This window comes from Phocoena sinus, chromosome 17, assembly GCF_008692025.1.
Source record: "Phocoena sinus isolate mPhoSin1 chromosome 17, mPhoSin1.pri, whole genome shotgun sequence".
Taxonomy (NCBI): Eukaryota; Metazoa; Chordata; class Mammalia; order Artiodactyla; family Phocoenidae; genus Phocoena; species Phocoena sinus.
This window is the reverse complement of record NC_045779.1, coordinates 60,979,340-60,998,601: the sequence shown is the minus strand read 5'-3', so window position 1 is coordinate 60,998,601 and position 19,262 is coordinate 60,979,340. Positions and strand designations below refer to the sequence as shown.

The window sequence follows — 19,262 nt, the reverse complement described above, 5'->3', positions numbered from 1 at the left end:
CATTTTTGATCCCAAATAAACATGAATAGCTCAACAGTGGTGGCTCTAGGGCAGGGGTAAGGGAACATGGCTAACTGTGTGAATTTTCTTGCCAATATTTTCTAAATCAGGGGCCGTCCAATAAATCACGCTATTGGAACACATGAGCAAAACCACTGGCAATGTCTTACTTAAGACTTATTAATTTAAATAGGCCTAACAACAAAGACATTTACCAAGAAGTAAAGAAATATCTTTTTCTATTTATTGGAATAATTAAATAACCAAGAGTAAAATTTGTAAACATATATAAAAATATTAAAAAATTAAAATATAGTAAAACTATAAAATAAGTACACAATTAAAAATACATTAACTGAGCAACCTCAAAACTATATAAATATAGGATATTTATGAAATTCTTTAGAGATGTAACATCTACTCTTTGAATAAAGTTTGAAATTTGTAATTTTCAAACTATGGAAGGAAAAAGTAAATAATAGCTCTGTCCAATTTATAATTATCCAAAGAGAATGATTTTGTGCTATTTCTTGCTTGTCTTTTCTAATACCCATTCAATCACCTAGGGAGAGAAAAAAATATGATTATGGTACATTTCTATTGGAAACACAAGTGATAGAAAAAGATATTGTTAAAATTTCAAAAGAGTATGGTAGAAAATTTAAAGCAAAAAATAACCTGTCAAAATCTTAAAATATATATTATCTTGAAAATACATTTTACTAGCAGTTACCAGTGGGGACAGGGGAAGGGGCAATATAGGACTATGAGATTAAGAAGTACAAACTATTATGTATAAAATAAGCTACGAGGATATATTGTACAACACAGGGAATAGAGCCAAGATTTTATAATAATTAAAAATGGAGTATAACCTTTAAAAATTGTGAATCGCTATATTGTACACCTGTAACTTACATAATATTATACATCAACTATACTTCTATTAAAAAAAAAGACTAAGGAAATGACTATCACACACACAAAAAAATCAGTAGAGCGGTTACCTCCAGAGGTGATGCAGTGGGATATGGTGGGGAAGGGATTCTTTGGGGGTTTCCAAGGTCCCCACAATATTTTATTTCCCAGGTTGCACAGTGAGTGATCCCAAGGATATTCTCTTTTAAAATTATGTTTTTAAATTGTATGTGTTAGGGAGGGTGGGAGGGAGGGAGACGCAAGAGGGAAGAGATATGGGAACACATGTATATGTATAACTGATTCACTTTGTTATAAAGCAGAAACTAACACACCATTGTAAAGCAATTATACCCCAATAAAGATGTTTAAAAAATAAATAAATAAAAATAAATTGTATGTGTTTCTTTGCATATGTGTATACATATTACATGTTAGATCATGAATTTTTAAATGGAAAAAAAACCCACATTTTATTTTCTTGCTCAAGAAGACTTTTTGCTGAACTTCCGCTGTGGAATACAGTAGTGTTCTCACTGGACAAGATGAAGCTTCTACTCTATTTTCTCACCTTTATTTGAAAATGTACTTTCAAAGCATCACTAAAAAGAAATTAACTAAACTTTGAAAATAGCTAATAGAAATGGATTAATTTTTCCAGCTCTTTGGATTTTTTTTTTCTGTTTCTTTCTTAACATCAGTTTAGAAGCTCTTTTGTTAACAGAGAAATCTCTTAAATACTACTAAAGATTCTGCTTGCATAAGTCTATTATTAACTATTTTAAAGAGTGGTCATAGGGACAAAGTTGAAAAGACCACTCACTAATTCTTACTGCATATATTACAGCATCACAGGTACTAACCTGCAATAAAATAGCAATTTAATTGAATGTCGTTTCTTGGGAATAATTTATTTACCTGTACAACATTGTTGCTTGCTGTTTTCTTCATTTCTTCAAATAGACCCCTTGAAGTTTTAAGATCCTAAACGTAACAAAATACAGCAGCTTAAATCTGCACATTAAATTACAGAGAACAAGTCATTATTAAAAACTTGAGATGATCCTAATTCTGTAAGTATCAACATGAAGAGGGAGATACTACAAAAAACTCAAAGTAACAGATTATAATTTAGTTCCATCCTGAAAGGTCAAAGTACTCTAACCAAAATACATCCACGCCACTCTAATCTCAAATACTCAATGGCACTGACCAAACCTAAGCCCCATCCTCAACTATAAGTAGCCACATTAACTTCATTACTCAGGAAATGAATATACAGTTCATATTTATTTTTCAGATAAAATAACTTTTTTTCTCTCTCTTCTTTTTGGCTATTTCATTCCACCACAAAGAGGGAATGCCATAGGAAATAAAACTGAAATCTCTGACTTGTAAAAAGGTAATGACTATATCAAATTATATTATAAAAATTTTTAAATCCAATTGTATTAAAAACAAAAAGTAATCCTCTGTTGCACTTCCAAGCTATGCTCCATTGAAGTAGTCACTTTGAATTCTTTAAGCTCTTTCTCTTATTTATACCTTCATGTTTCTAAATAATAAGCTTATACTCTATTTCATGATTTAACAGTTCTAGACAGTGATTGCTGTTATCCCAGATTCAGGTCTCTGAATCCTCCCACCTCCCTTCTCTTCCTCTCAGTAACAGCTGCACCACAATTTTTTGATTAGTAAATAGTCAATGTTTGCATTTTATACCTAAGCAAATATAGTTCAATCCCGAGCTAAGTAATGTATAACGGTTATAATTTCTCTTTCATCTGTTTTGTTTATCCTGTAGTTGAACTACGTTTGCTTAGTTTTCCACGTGTATAATCCTACCCCCACCCCACAATGCTGTGAAAGACTGATTAAATGTACAGCAAAGTTCTTCAAACACTCAGGGATCCTGGATAATCTCTCACTTCAGCTTTTCGTTTTTGCTTTTGTTTTCTTGATTGTATTTTTTTAAACTGGAGATCCTTCTCCCATAGCCTGCTCCAATTTGGTCCAATTGCTCCCTCAGCCTGGTCCCATTGGGACTTATCTTCCCCAGTCTAGGTTAGTTTTTCTTTTATTTCTTGATTCAGTCCCTTGCTCTATTGAATTTCATCTTCTCACAGATTTGTCAAAAGGGTAAAAAAATGACAGAATTTTTCAGACCTTCCATGACTGAAAGTATCTGTACTGAATTTTCATACCTGACTGACTTCTAGACCAGGTATAAAATACTAGGTAAATCACTTTCCTTCAGAATTTGAAGATACTGTTCTACCTTCTTCTGGCACACAGAAAAATCCAATGCCACTCTTATTGATTCTTTGTATGTAAACTACTTTCTCTCCTGGGAAGCTTTTAGGAAATATTCTCTCTGTCCCAGGATATGTGACATTCCACAGTGATGTGGCTTGTAGAACTGTCATCCACTAGGTTGAACAAGCTGTGTGCCCTTTCCAGCAGGAGGAGTGCGTCCTTCAGGTCTAGAAAACTTTCTGTTATATTTTTGAGTTTTTTCTCCTCTAGTCTCTATTTTTGAAGTTCCTATTATTAGCATATTGGATCTTTTGGATTAATTCCCCCATTTTCTTATCCTGTGTTTAATGTTTTTATCCTTAATTTTGTCATTAATACTAATTTCTGGTAAATTTCTTAATCTCAACTGTTCAGCCTTTCTATTGTACTGATTTTATCATATTTCTAATTTTAAGGAGCTTTCATGTTCTATAGTTTTTGGAAACAGCATCCCATTCCGGTTTTGTGCACCCAATTATCTTCTCTCTGAGACAATATAGTTTTTTATGAAGTTTTCTTCAGCTTTCTGCTCCTTCATAGTTCCCTTTGTTCCTTCATGTTTTGGCATCTGCTGTATTAGAAGCTTTTCTCAAAAGTATGCTAACTCTTGGCTGTCCAGTCATGTTTTAAAATGAGATAGTAAAAATCTTACTGGAAGCTCTGTCTGTACAGAGCTTGTTCATTGGTATCTTTACAAGGTAGGTGAATAAGGGGCCAGTTGGGCTTTTTACCGTGGCCTCCAATTCTTTTTTCTCCAGAGACTATTTCCTGCATTGTCGCAGGGGTGGGGTGGGGGGTGGTGAGGATAAAACTATGTATAATATACTTATCTGTAGTTAACATTGTGGGGGAAAAGCGTGCAGAGCAAACTGAAGGCTCCCCAGTTCACTCTGTAGATCTCTATTTAACTCCTCTTTTTTTTCACCTGGCACCTTGCTCCTGCTTTCCATGATACTTGGTGTCTCCAAGACCTGAGCAGGTCAGAGACCGTGTCTGTTGAACTGGCTTGCCTCTCACAGGTGTCCCCAGGCAGACATTTAGGCTGTCACTTCTTCTACTCTGTTATACCATGCTTCCATGTGTTTTTTTTGGTTCAACAATGTATGAAAACATTTCTACATTTCTCCTTTCCTCTTTTCTTAGTTTTTGTACTTTCAATACTGTCTTTCTTGAGAGATTTTAGAAGGGAAGGGAATCGAATACATGCGGTCCATCTGCAGTTTTAATCAGGAAACCATATAAAATTGTGATTCAAGTCAGAAACTCTGAAAACTGGAACTAATCTAACACCATCTAAGTTTTACAAAATTGTCATCTGAATGGCCGATCTGTCCAATGTCTTACAACAAGCAGATAATGGATCCAAAATTAGAAGCTGGGTGCTTCGATACTCCCTCCAGTAGTTTCACTATATACTAAAATTACTTGAATAAGTTGAATAAAGTAAGTGGAAGCTTATTATCAACTTAAGTCAAAGGCTTGTTAGGGAAACACTGAGGATACCAGTTAAAGTGCAGTTTTCTACATCTGAGAACTAAAATCAAATAAATCAAATATAAACTTTTTGACTCCAATTTTTCTACCTCCATTAAAAAAAATTGGCAATAAGCTATCAGTGTAAAAGATACTCAGTCAATATTATCTTGTGTCAAATAGGAACATTAGAACTTGACCTCGATTTTGCCATCAGTAGAGAAGACACTGTACCTTTAGATAGAACTTCGAGATCTCAAAGAGACGCTGGCTGCAAGCCGTGAAACATTCATGAGCCTCAGTAATCCTGTGTTTCTTCAGGGTTTCAGTAACTACTTCTTTCAATATCTTGAACAGAACATAGTATACAACTAATATGTCTTGGAAAAGGTACAAACATATTATTTCAGCTTTAGAGTTAAGTTCTGTGAATCACAGAACCATGTAGCTATGCTAAAGATAGATAAGCTCATTAAGACAAAAGCATCTAGAAGAAAGGAGATCTGAAACAGTGACACGATCACACGTGTCGCAGGCTATCTGTCAGGAAGAGAGGACTAGAGTATCTGAAGAGAGGAATTCATATCCTGAGTTCTGAATCAAAATCTGAGTGTAAAAGGTACACACAGCAGGGATATATAGGTGTGTACTTATTTTTTATTATGGAAAATGTCAAACACTGTAAAGAGAATATTTGTAACAAACCCTCATCTCGATATATCTACTACCAGTTTCAAGAAGGATCAATTTGTGGCTCTTTCTGTTTCACTTATATGCCCCCACTCACTTTTCCATTATCCTTCTTGCACTGAATTTTTTTTTTCCTCCATTTTTTTGGGCCATACCACACAGCTTGCAGGATCTCAGTTCCTGGACCAGGGATTGAATCCGGGCAAGGCAGTGAAAGCCCAGAATCCTAACCACTAGGCCACCAGGGAACTCCCCTGAATTATTTTAAAGTAAATTAAAGATACCATTTCATTTCATTCATAAAATTTTTAGACAAACGTTTAAAACGAATCAAATGAAGAAATTTCTTCCCGTGCAGAACTAAGAGAGTCAGGAAATAAATCTTTACCCGTGTGTGTTTCTGTGATCTTGATTCCTTACTGGGCCTCGATGTTTTTGGTTCAGGCACACTTTTTTGACCTGAACTGGCATTTGTAGTGACTTTGGGAGTTTCACTGCTAAGAACTGGAAGAGATGGACGAGTCACAGATAACGATCTCTCTGCCCCTGGCTTTCTGGATGTCACTGCTTGATGATGATGATTAGTAATGCCACTTCTCTGAGAATCTGAACTTTCAGATTTCACAAGTCTAATGGGGGGGAAATATAAAAATGCAGATTAAGTGAATCAACAATGAAGTCCATTTTCTGTCTTAAATGTTACAACCATAACCACTGACATATAAACCCAAGAAAAGCAAACACAATTTCTTGCTACTACTGCCTTAGATAAGCAGTCGACATCATATTATACAGTTGCTCCCCTAGTTCTTCAAATGAGTGACTAGAACACGGAAGGCAATGAATAACATTCTAGGATTTCAGCTAACATTAAAAGCTAATAGGAAAAGCAACTAGCAACATTACTGTCACCCTCCCCGTTAATTTACAATTTCTCACATAAATCAGGGATGGCACTCCAGGCAATGCTATTTATAGATCCAGTACTCATCTGCCAAGTACTTATACTTTTCTATTAAGATAATTTTGATGAAGAAACCATAATAATCATGCTTGTTGTAGCTATGCAACTACCTGAGCAAAATAAATAACAGTGTTAAAACAAACAGAAATAAAACTATAAAAGTAGCTCTTGTTTCAAACTTTCTAGAATGTTTAAATTTCCTGTTACAAGATAGGGTCTCATATTTTTCAATTCTGTTAACCTAGAGGCCACAGTGTACTTTCTTGTCTGGAACACATATCTATCAGTCACAGTCAGAAATAAAAAATATTATTACAAAATACAGTATCCTAAATATTAATGGATTTGCTTTTTAGCTTTATCGCATGTAAATAGTACCATGAACTTGTAAAGTCCTCATGAAAATAATTTAGTTATTCCCCATCAGGGAAAAAGTATTCTAACAATTTTCACTGTTTAAAAGAAGATTTGAAAGTTTCACTTTAAGATATTTGATACTTTTTGAAAGATTTACATATAATAAGAATTTAAGGTTTGTTTTAGGTGTCAAAGACCTAAATTTGACAAAGGTTCTAAAGATATATAAATTCAATAGAAATTAGAGTGTTTATCTCATAAGCTTCTAATTTCTGTTCAGGTATTTGGATATTTTATTTAGCTAGCAAATAAATTAGCTAGAAAGATCTCATTTTTCATATATTATTATGTAGGCTTTAAAGCTATATTTTATATGAAACAAGTTGTTTCAAAACGGTACCTCATGGGAATTTCCTGGTGGTCCAGTGGTTAGGACTCCTCGCTTTCACTGCCATAGCCCAGGTTCAATCAAAAATGGTACCTCATGAAACCCCTTGTTTAAGGGTCCAGTGTAGGTAGGAAACAGTGAGAAGAGAGCTAACAGAAAAACTGCATCCCTAAACATCCCCTTCAACAGAGTAGCTCAGCTGCTTAATCTATTGGATAAGATCGCCAGTGTTCCATGGCTTAAAAGCTTTACAACCCATCGTGCTGATGGGCTGTATATTAGCATATAAAGCAAGAAACAATGTGTTTTTTCCAAGTCATTTCTTTGTATAACTTATAAGCATAATCATCAACTGCTCACAATACAAACACAATTCCTGGTATGAATGAATTACATTTAAGCTGCACAGAAAGCAGCTTAAAAATCTGAAAGATTAATTCAATTACCCGCGGACTAAAATACTTTCTGTCAAGATACTATCTTTATGTACTTAATATACCACCTTTTGGGGGGATAAAGGCAGTTCAGATCTTTTGATCTCCTTTTTACTCGGGAGACTTCAGTCCGGAGTTCACTTTGTAAAGCTTCTCCATCAGGGACACTTCCGGGCTCTGACAAAACTGCTGGAGACGGAAGAGGGCTCAGTACGGTAGGTACTGGAAAACTTTCTCTGGTGCATGTAGTTTGAGTTTCATAACGAATAAGACGAGACTGAAGTTCTGAAAATCCCCCATCTCTTTCTAATGCTTTTCGGTCATCCAAGCAATATCTAAACAAGAGAAAGATCTTTAAAATCAAAGACTCCATGGCAGCCATGGGCTTTTTTCCCTGCCAATTAGGGAAAAGCAAAACATGTACTTAAAAAGTTCTTACTAAACTTCCTAATAATTGTTGGAAGGTTGAGTGAACGGCCAACTTCCCTCACAAGTTCAGTTTTTTCCAGCCTGCTACACAACATGGCAAAAAATTAAAAAAATTTGAAGTACAATCTGATTCCTCTTTGACTGTTTCTGGGCAACAGATCAAGTTAATCCTCTGGCTTATTTTCAAAATAATACAGTGGCTGTTTTGATACTTTTTAAATCTCTACCAACCTCTGATACTTCAGCATGGCTGATATGTAATGACGTGAAATGCTAACTTCTGTTAGAAAGAACAAGTTTATTTTCAACACAAAGATTAACAGGGTATAAAGGCATTCTAAACTGGCTCACCAAACACAGCTCAGAACATTTTGAAATTTCCCTTTGAAACTCATTTCCACCTTACTGACTGATTGACAAATTTTCCTTCAAACACTTCAGCTGTGTGTGCATTTGGTTTCTAGCTAAATCTGATTTAACATCAATGAGATGTTTGCTCAGTGATTTAACATCAATGAGATGTTTGCTCAGTGAATGCTTCTGGACTTAAAGAAATCCCATCTCAGGGACTTCCCTGGTGGTCCAGTAGTAAAGAATCTGCCTTACAATGCAGGGGATGCAGGTTCTATCCCTGGTAAGGGAACTGAGATCCCACATGCTGCAGGGCAGGGCAACTAAGCCCGCGAGCCACAACTATTGAGCTCGCACCTCAACTAGAGAGCCCGCGTGTCGCAAACTACAGAGCCCACGCACCCTAGAGCCTGCACGCAGCAACTAGGGAGAAGCCCGTGCGCCGCAACAAAGAGCCTGCGCTGCAAGGGAAGATCCCGCATGCCTCAATGGAGATCCCGCGTGCCACAACTAAGACCTAACGCAGCCAAAAAATAAATAAAAATAATAAATAAATAAATGCTTTGATAAGGCTTAAAAAAAAAAAGAAATCCCATGTTGTTAAGTACAACAAATAAGCGTATCAAGAAAATCACCAATGAGATGTGTGACCTTGGAATACCCTTCACATTCTCCCCTTCTACATCAAGGAAACAGTTTCACATATACGATGACAGGACTTTAAACATTAAAACCTTTTTCTGTTATCTGTCCTGTTTACTTGTAAAATTCTAAGAAGTTCCTTAGAGTCAGAACTTTGGGTCTATAAGCTTTTAGTTCAACACTCAAGGAGTGTATCATTACCCCGACCTGATTGCCTGACGGAGGTTTTCTCTTTCTCTTGTGACACATATTGGATTTCTAAGAGTACAGACTAGAGAGCCAGACTCCCTGGATTTAAATCCAGCTCTACCACTGTGTGAACATGGCCAAACTACTTAATTTTATCTATGCTACTGCTGCCTCTTCTGCAAGATGAGATTCGTAGCAGTTATCTCAAAGAGCTATGGTGAGGATCATGAATGGGTACACGTACGCACTCAGAAACAGTGCCTGGAACATGCAAGCAAAGCTGTCAATAAATGTATGCTGCTGCTCTTATCGTCACCATCATCATCATCAGTGGTTTCATTTTCTACCACAGCAAATCTTATGCTATGCTGATGATATGTAGCTCAGCCAGGATTCAGACCCAGGTTGGTGATTTCAGAGTCTGACTTTAACCAATTTAGTATGCTATCTCTCATGTAAAGTGTAAGGGTCATCTTACTTAGGGGTCGACCCACGGCTGAACATTAGAATCATCTGAAGAGTTTTTATGAAATACTGATGCCCAGAGTTTCTGATTTAATTGGTCTGGGGTTGGAATCAGTCTTGGACATTTTTTTAGAAAGCGACCTAGGTGATTCTAAAGTGCAGCTAGGACTGAAAAATCTCTGATATAAACCAACAGTTTAATTTAACAGGAGGGAAAAATGAGCTCCTAAGTTATACTGTTAACTGGTGGCAGAAGAGTGACTAGAACCTAGGTCTCTCAATTCTCTAACATTCTTTCTCTAGTCTGTTGTTTAATAAAACACATTTCATTAAAAATCAGCCCCAACCCTAAGGATTACTGATGAGTCCTATTTCTATCCTGGGCGATTGACAGAATCTAGAAAACCACTAAGAACCATGAATGTTAAGGAAAAGTTCTAGGAGAGAGGAAATGTAATTCCTGATTGGCTTACAGGAAATTTTTCAGAGAAAAATAATGCATAGTTTGACTCCACATGCATACTTTTTTCTACTCTAAGATTTTGATTCTAAGATGCAGATTTTTTCCTTCCAGTTTTAACATCTCTTAATCACAGCTGTTCAAAATGTCATGCCTCCAACTGAATTATGTGCACTGTGCATATTGACTTCAATTGTCATTTAAAATGTCTTCAAAGTGATTTTACTATGATTTGGCATCAAAACAAAAAGTGACTTTGTAAATAAGAAGGGAACAGAAACAGGGTAGCAGGGTGCGTATGTGATAATAGTGAAGAAAAATATTCACTGTTGGATGAATGAGTAAACTTCCACATTTTCTTGCAAAACAATAACCAAATGCAAACAAATAACCAAATGTGTCCAAAGAAAGAAAAATACCTATCAGAAGATGAAGCTATCATTGTCCTATAACTACAAAATAGGCAAGATACTGCCTAGCACACACCAAGCAATGCCGATGAAAGCCGGAAAAACTGCCAAATCTCTTGGAATACATGAAAGAAAGTTCAGAGCAACAGGAGGCTGGTGTGGCCAACTGACTCTCACAGTTTGACAGTGGAATTCAATTTGTTGTTAAAGAAGATGGTGCATCTTACAATCAATGGTATCTTACACTCCAGGATAGGAGAGAGAAGTGAAAAACAAGTCAACTGTGGATAGATTTCATTTTGGCTTAAGTAAACATTGATCTGTACTTGAGCAGTTTATATATTTCTTCCAAATATTCCTTATGTTTGAGTAGAGGAAAAGCTCAAGGATTCCAAAGGCTCACGGCAATGTAAGAAGAGAGAACTTTCTTTGCAGTGTCATATTTACTTTGAAATTTCATTTGAACTTTGCTTCAGGTAGAAACATAATCTACATTTAATGTGAATAGGACCTCACACTATAAACCCAAATCCTGAAAATAAAGCATGTTTCTGGATTCACTGTGCTCACCTCCTGCAACTTTCTTAGTTTGATCTCAATGGCCCCAGATTAAATTTACAGCAAGGAAAATGGAGTCACAACTAAATTTGTTTATTTGCTTATAAGGGCAGGCAATTTCACTTTTTAAAGTCCTCAAATTCTTATTTCAACTGTGTTTTTCATACTCAGACAGACAGAAGTTCAATGTTGTTGCATGTATACATACGTTGTTCCTTGTTATTATTGAGTAGTGCTGCTTTAATACCAGTTAATTTATCTATTCTCCCATTGATGTACACCTAAGGCTATTTCCAGGTTGTGGGTATTATGAATAAAACTGCTCTGTGGGTTCTTTTACCAGTCTTTTTGTGGTGTTAGGTTTTCATTTCTCTTAGGAAAATGACTATTAGAAATGCTGAGCCAGGGAGTCTGAGTATGTTCAGTTTTATAAGAACCTGCCAGATCCTTTTCTGAAGTAGATAAATCACGTTATACTTCCACCAAAAATGTTCCAGGGTTCTGATTGTTCCATACGCTTGTCAACACTCATCGGTCTTTTATTTTAACCATTCTGGTGGCTGCACAGTATTTTATTTTATGGATGCACTATAATTTATTTAACCAACCTCCTACAGTTAGACATTATTTCCAATGTTTCTTATTTTAAATAACACTGTGAAAAATACCCTTGCCTAATAACTTTCAATGTAAACGCTAATTTTATCATTAAGTGAAGTTAATCAATCTGATATTATAAACAACTGCATGGCTTTTGGTAGATTACCGAGCAGCCCCCCAGACAGGTTGTAACAATTTATATTCCAAGCTGGCTTATTCATGTCCCTTTACCTCCACCATGATTTTATGGGTGAAAAGGATTCTCACTGTTGTTTCAATTTACATTCTTAATGTAAATTTAAAAAGCTGACTGGTGAAGAAAACAACTCTTCACCTGTATTGGCCATATTTATTTCCTGTTTCAAAAACAAATGGTTTAAGATGTTGCAAACTCTTCCATAGGGGCCTTTATCTCATTTTCTTATGATTTGTAAGCATTACAAAGAAAATTTACCTTCTCATTTGTGTTCAAAAAATATTTTCCTCAGTTTAATCCACACTTTTAATCTTGTTTCTGTTGATAACTGACATTACTGTTTTAAAAATTAGGACAAATCTATCACTCTTTTTTGATTTCTTCCTCTGCTAGAACAGATTTTCCCCTACATTTTATGCTAGTTCTTTACTTTCACAGTTTTCCCACTTTTAATTCTTAATACATCTGCGATTTATTTTGATATTCGGCGTGAACAAAGAATCATTTCAAACAGATTTATTTTTATTTGAATTCTTAATCAACATTCTCACTACTATCTACGGAACATTTTTCTTTTGCCCTCTGATTTGAAATTCTTTTTCTGTCAGATCAAATTATCATGTATTCTTGCTTTTTCCTTGTAATTTCTACTTAGGTCCAGCCCCACATTGTAATTACAATAGCTTTATAATAAAATTTTCTAGTAATATGATACAATTTATCTCATTCTTTAAACAAGAAAGAGGAGACTTCTTACCAGATAAATTACAGAATTATTTCATCAAAAGTTCAAAATTGACAAGAACTGTATTAAATGTTTGCATTGATGTCAGGAGAATTAACACCTTTATAACACAGGATCTTCCCACAGAGAAACAAGGCATGTTTCCCCTAAGTAATCAACATTGCTTTTATGTCCCCTAATACATATTATTTGTAAATTTTCCCATTCTACATTTTTTACAAGAATACTTCTGATATTTATGATTTTATCTGCTATTTTGAATGGGATCATTTTCATCCTGTTAAAAACTGGACATGGCTAGTTTAAAGGAAAACTTGTGTCTTTTATATGTATTTTATAACTGGCTACCTTACCAAATTCTACTACTTCTAAGTCTTTCAGGTCTCTTCTCTGCAAAATAAAAGGCAAATACAAAAAAACCTTTTGGTATCCGTTTTACTACATGTAACTCTTTTAAACTCTTTAGTTTTCCTTATTTTAACTGATTGGCTAGAACATATAGAAAAATGATTAAAAAGAAAAAATTGGTCAGAGCAGATATCTTTTTCTTGCCCCTGACTTTAACGGAGAGTTTAATTTTGATGCTCAAAAATAAAGTAACCAAAAATTTTTGCTTCTAGTATCAAATTTGATATAACTTTACATATTCTTTAAATAAAATAAATCTTATTTAAGCATAACAAGAAACCTAAACATTCCTAGAATGACCTGTTGTCACTAAGGTCTTGAAAATTTAACCTAAAATACATTATCTCCATCATTCCATTTCTTGTCCTGGTGAAAATGGTAGATGTGCACATGACCTCCGGAACTCCTAATACCTCTAAGCAAGAGAATCCTTGGAAATTTCATTCATCTGGTCAATTAGAATTCCATAAAAATGTACACATAATTAACATGTTGCAAATGAGAATGCATTTTATCTAACAGTTTCTGAGCAATTACAATGACCAGGGAATATTAATGTGACCAGTAGTATAAATACACATTTACAATGTAGGGACTAAAATAATTTTGACTAAAATATCTAGTAACTAATAATAGGATGTTTAAATGTAAAACTGATTAATCATCAAATGACTTTTTTCCAACAGAAGACAAATTATTTGTGTATGTACTGCTTAGTTTTTTGAGTATTTTTGGACATACTTTCTCTTTGCTTCTCTGTCCCAATTTTTTTTTTTTTTTTTTTTTTTTTTTTTTTGCGGTACACGGGCCTCTCACTGTTGTGGCCTCTCCCGTTGCGGAGCACAGGCCCCGGACGCGCAGGCTCAGCGGCCATGGCTCACGGGCCCAGCCGCTCCGCGGCATGTGGGATCTTCCCGGACCGGGGCACGAACCCGTGTCCCCTGCATCGGCAGGTGGATGCTCAACCACTGCGCCACCAGGGAAGCCCTCTGTCCCAATTTATATCATTTTATTACAGTCACTCTTTACACTCACCTAAGATAAGCTACATCAACAACACACAGAAGAGTAAAGTGAAAATAAAAAACTCACTCAATTCCATGATAATGACATACTGAGGCTTTTTCAAAAGGTAAACCCTGAAGTTTCCGAGGACTAAGTTCTGGTGTCAGGACAAAAGTCTTTTCCCTGAAACAAAAAGTTTTTCATTTGTATTTAAAGTTTATTTAGTGATGAAGAGAAAGTTCAAGAAACTGTCTAAAGAAGGAAATCTGACTTCCTTCTCTATAACTGGATCTCATATGGGACAAAGAAGGAAATGAAGTGAGGTTAAGCCTATGGGTTTTGTCACTTACATTTTCTGTGTCCCAAGTTTCGGAAGTTACCATACTACTTACTTCACAAAACTATTCTGAGAAATGGTTAAATCAAGAATAGAAAATGATTTCTAGTGCAAGTTCAAGAAACAGCATTATTCCTGAAGAATATTTTTTTTTGGTGTAGGAAAATGTTTATGAATTTAGCTAAATTCTTTTTTCCAGGGGAATAAAGTCAAACTCCAATCTTTAGTGACAAAAGAAGTATTTACTTCCTCCTATAACCACATGCGGAATGCAGAGTTTTCTTTGCCTGGGAATGAAGTCATTTTGACACCTACTTTAAGAATCAGTGACCTTTTAAATATCAGAGGATAAAAAGACTAACTGCTGATTTCAGTTCTTCTTCTGAAGTAAGTTTCCAATCAGCAGGTATGTTGGAACTAATCATGTGGTGAGCTTACATAAAATATTCATGTTCTACCCCTCCACACCTAGGCCTGCAGGGGTACATCAAAATCTCAGGAAGAAGACTGCTGCAATTAGGTTAAACTCTCCTAGTTGTTCTAATAAGTGCTCTCCTTCTCTGCCTGAGTTGGGAGGTACTGTTCTAATGAACTGAATCGTGTTCCTAGAGCTCAGAACAGGTGAGATGGGAATGGGAGAATTATACAAGTGGTCTTTACACAGTTAAGAGGCAGAATGAAATACCAGGGGCTTGAATTCAGAAGACTTAGAAATGGTATACATAAAAACAAGTAGATAGTAGAGTACCATGAATAAATTGGCTATCACATTTTCGCCCCTTGGCTTTAGTAATGAAAACTGCCCATATGCCACCGAAAATTAAAAATTATCTCTGAGTACTAAGATAAGTGCTTGAAATTATTACATTAAAATGTAAGACATATGCAAGTTAATGAATCCCAAAAACCAGAATTTATATTCAATGCATCCATTTAAACAGTTCTGAATAAATAACATGAATAAATTGCAATGATCCCAGTATTTTGATGACTAATTATCAAAGTGAATAATTTTGTAATATAGAACTATTTAGGTACTTAGCATTTCACTTCTTTCCTTTGCCATGTTGTCTTCCATTTCTTAGTTTAATCTCTCTAAGCAGCTCTATCTAATTTTGTTTAATTTTACTCACACCTTGTTCTTTCTAAAGGTAACACTGTAATACATATGTATTTTGTCAATGTTTAATATTCCTCTGGTGTATATATAGGAGTCACTCCTGTACTTTGTTTAACTTAGTATTGCATTTCGGTGGTTCCTTGCATGGGTAGACATTTAATAAAAGTCTGCAGGTCCTTGATTCATTACCATGAAAGCTCATCCTTCAACTTTAATTTTAATAGAAGATATATTTGATAATGACACAGTTCTTTACTAACATCAAGGAATTATAGCAAACTTCCCTAAATAAATCACTGGTAAACTACAGAAAGAATTAATAGCATCTCCCCTAGACATTGCAGCTAGAAAAGACATTCTGGTCAAAAAGAGTACAACCTACATAATCAGTTTTGGCAAACCCATCTGACTCTGCCAGTTCACGCTTAATGATTTGGAAGGACAGTAATCTGATAACTAAACAGATGAAAATGTGTACATAGTTCTTCCCTTTCTTGTGGGAAGTCACACAAAAAAGACGCCCACAAAAAAGATTATCAATCTCTCAAAGCTATGAGAAAAAGAAAATTACTCTAAAATCACACTATTTTTATGTCATTAAGATCATTAAGTCATTAAGACTCCAAATTATTAAGATCCTCATGTTTTCAAAGTTGCTCCCCATCTCTCTCTCTTTAGTGAACACAACATGAAGGCAATATGCTCTAACATTAGTTTTGAAAGCTAACTATTTTCAAATAAATCCTTTCCAAAATTAACCCTTAAATTCAATATTTGCCAAAACAAGCTTTGAAAAAGTAATCAAAATGTTCTATAATTCTTAAGGTCCTTTGGAAGGTTCTCAGAATAATGGATTAGAAAAAAGAAATTGGGGTAGTGAACAAATTATTAAAATCTCACAAGTGTATGATGCCATAATTTTATCTGTAATTAAGTAAACTTCAGTAACATCCAGAATTAATTAGTAACTTAGTGGAAGTTTTCTTGGAAGTCAAGTTAGTTGTAAATTATTCATGTAGACACTGAGTTCTTCCTTGGTAATGGTATAGCTTTGAAAGCATTTTTATTACACTTCCCCATTCTCTTCAGTTGAAAGGCTGTCCTTTTTGCTATTAGACATAACTGACAGTGTCACAGTAAGTAGTGGCAAAATCAAAACTAGAAAGTGATACAGAAAAGAGAATTTAAAAAAATATTTGCAAGTCAAATTACAATTTTTTCTTAAAAAGTATTGCCATCTGTATACAAAGTAGAAGCTGATTTCTAAGAGAAATATGCTGAGGTTGCTTTTATTATTCCTGTTTCCCTTATAGTCAATACTACAAAACAGTACGACATTTGGCTAAGGTAAAATGTGAGGATTAAGGCCAATTGATAAATGCTGGGCTCAAACTTGTAGAATTTGTCAAAGTGTCACAGAGCATTAATTAACTGGAGAAATGAGAGGCAATGTGTTTTTTAAATGATTGCTTAAAAATTAGTTGAAATTGTAAGTTTATAACTTACCCTTTCTGAATCTGTAAAGGTTGAAGATCTCCAATTGGTAATCCATCTGAGGTAAAGAATTTCAGCAATTCTTTAGCATCCAATAATGTGACTGAATCCCGTGGACCCTCTTTGTGGCCCAGTAACTGTTCAGATGAACGAGGTAATGAACCAGTTCTGAGAAAAAAATGTTATGTAGATTTATTAAAAGTGGATTAGGGCTTCCCTGGTGGTGCAGTGGTTGAGAGTCCGCCTGCCGATGCAGGGGACATGGGGTCGTGCCCCGGTCCGGGAAGATCCCACATGCCGCGGAGCGGCTGGGCCCGTGAGCTGTGGCCATTGAGCCTGTGCGTCCGGAGCCTGTGCTCCGCTAACGGGAGAGACCACAAAAGTGAGAGGTCCGCGCACAGCAAAAAAAATAAAAAGTGGATTAGAATTCACCATGGTCAGGAAAAGCTGCTATGAGCAGAAATCAGAAAAATACACACAAAAAAATTGAAGATCTACACATTTAAGAAAGAAAATAAAGTTATTGCAAATCACTTAGTATCAAAGTATATTTTTAAAAATCTGTAGGTCACAGTAAAACTTGCAGTTACCATGTCAACAATGCTACTACTTAACTAAAATAAACATAATTATATTTTCTTTCTTTTTTTTTTTTTGGTGGTACGCGGGCCTCTCAAGTTCATATGGCATCTATGAACTTGAAAGATTACTTGAAGCACACCATGAAATGAGATGGTAATCCGAAATTTCTCCAAGGTCTCTTCTAGCCATGATTATGGCATTATGAATAAGTACTGAATCATTATACCTGAAATACATGCAGGACTTTATACTTTTCAAACTACTTTACATATAACATATTCTTAATACAAATTTCCTTGAAAAAAAGACAGGTCTTATCTCAAAATGAAATTAACACCTGAAAATAAGAACTTTGTAAAATTCTTATCATACTAAGCCTAAAAAAGAATCATTGTTCCTACTTTTCATATAAAGACACTAACACACAATAACGCCTTACAGACCCAGGGTGACAAGCTATTTAAAATGACAGAGTCAGGGCTTCCCTGGTGGCGCAGTGGTTGAGAGTCTGCCTGCCGATGCAGGGGACACGGGTTCATGCCTCAGTCCGGGAAGATCCCACATGCCATGGAGCGGCTGGGCCCGTGAGCCATGGCCGCTGAGCCTGCGCGTCCGGAGCCTGTGCTCCGCAACGGGAGAGGCCACAACAGTGAGAGGCCCGTGTACAGTCAATCAATCAATCAATCAATAGACAGAGTCAGAACTAGACTGATTCTGAATTAGATACTAGTTCTATTCTATAACTCTATGAACCCAAAAAATTCCAGAAAGTTTTAAAAACGGTAAAGAGGAAAATAGTTTCAGAGAATGCTAAAGGTTTTATCAAGCACTGAGTCACAGATCATGACATTACTCTGTCACCAAAGCAAAAATAAAATCTTTCAATACCTACACAGAACATTAATTTCCTGACTTTATATTAATTCAACTATTTCCTGATTATTTAATCACTCAAATCAAGCATTTTTACTGATAATTTTATGATTGAAATGTTGACATTATGGCTTTAGACATTTCTAAACATGACAGTGCCTCTTTCCTCTTCCTATTCCCTTTATTTTTATTTATTTATTTATTTATTTATTTAGTATTCATTCTTGGCTGCACTGGGTCTTTGTTGCTGTGCGTGGGTTTTCTCCAGTTGCAGCGAGTGGGGGCTACTCTTCGTTGCAGTGCACGGGCTTCCCATTGCAGTGGCTTCTCTTGTTGCGGAGCACGGGCTCTAGGCGCGTGGGCTTCAGTTGTTGTGGCACACGGGCTCAGTAGTTGTGGCTTGCAGGCTTTAGAGCGCAGGCTCAGTAGTTGTGGCGCACAGGTTTAGCTGCTCTATGGCATGTGGGATCTTCCCAGACCAGGGCTGGAACCCATGTCCCTTGCATTGGCAAGTGGACTCCCAACCACTCTGCAACCAGGGAAGCCCTCCCTTTATTTTTAAATTGAAAATATAAATCTAATAAAAATAGTCAAACAGAAAAACACTTAAATATTTTCTCTGAACTTTATACTCCAGGAGGGCAGGAACTACATTATGAGTTTAATTTCTGTGTGGCCATTCTTTAATAGTGACTCACAAAATCTTAATGAATATTACCCTCAATCATTTTATAAGCCAGTTGCAATGGGGAAATGTATACTTTGCATTTACATAGAACCCAGGACACAAGAATATCAGAGCAATTTAAAAGCCCAGTTTGTTATGGATTATACTATCAAGATATGTCTTAGGTTAAAAACAAAACTAAAAATACTGAC

The 19,262-nt window shown here is 35.6% G+C and overlaps 1 protein-coding gene across 3 annotated transcripts in view; it reads right to left on the bottom strand.

Moving 5' to 3' along the window:
• Positions 1-237: 237 nt before the first annotated feature.
• Positions 238-19,262, bottom strand: part of MTBP (MDM2 binding protein) — a 72,325-nt gene continuing 53,300 nt past the window's right edge. The window contains exons 16-22 of one of the 3 annotated variants that reach the window (XM_032610642.1): positions 16,941-17,096; positions 14,065-14,160; positions 7,588-7,854; positions 5,765-6,005; positions 4,921-5,034; positions 1,837-1,902; positions 238-562 (exon numbers count right to left, since the gene is read on the bottom strand). In XM_032610642.1, coding sequence (XP_032466533.1) covers positions 524-562; positions 1,837-1,902; positions 4,921-5,034; positions 5,765-6,005; positions 7,588-7,854; positions 14,065-14,160; positions 16,941-17,096 — 979 coding nt within the window. In that variant the 3' untranslated portion in view covers positions 238-523. The remainder of the gene's footprint in view (positions 563-1,836; positions 1,903-4,920; positions 5,035-5,764; positions 6,006-7,587; positions 7,855-14,064; positions 14,161-16,940; positions 17,097-19,262) is intronic. The other 2 variants (XM_032610643.1, XM_032610644.1) reach the window with 2 other exon arrangements.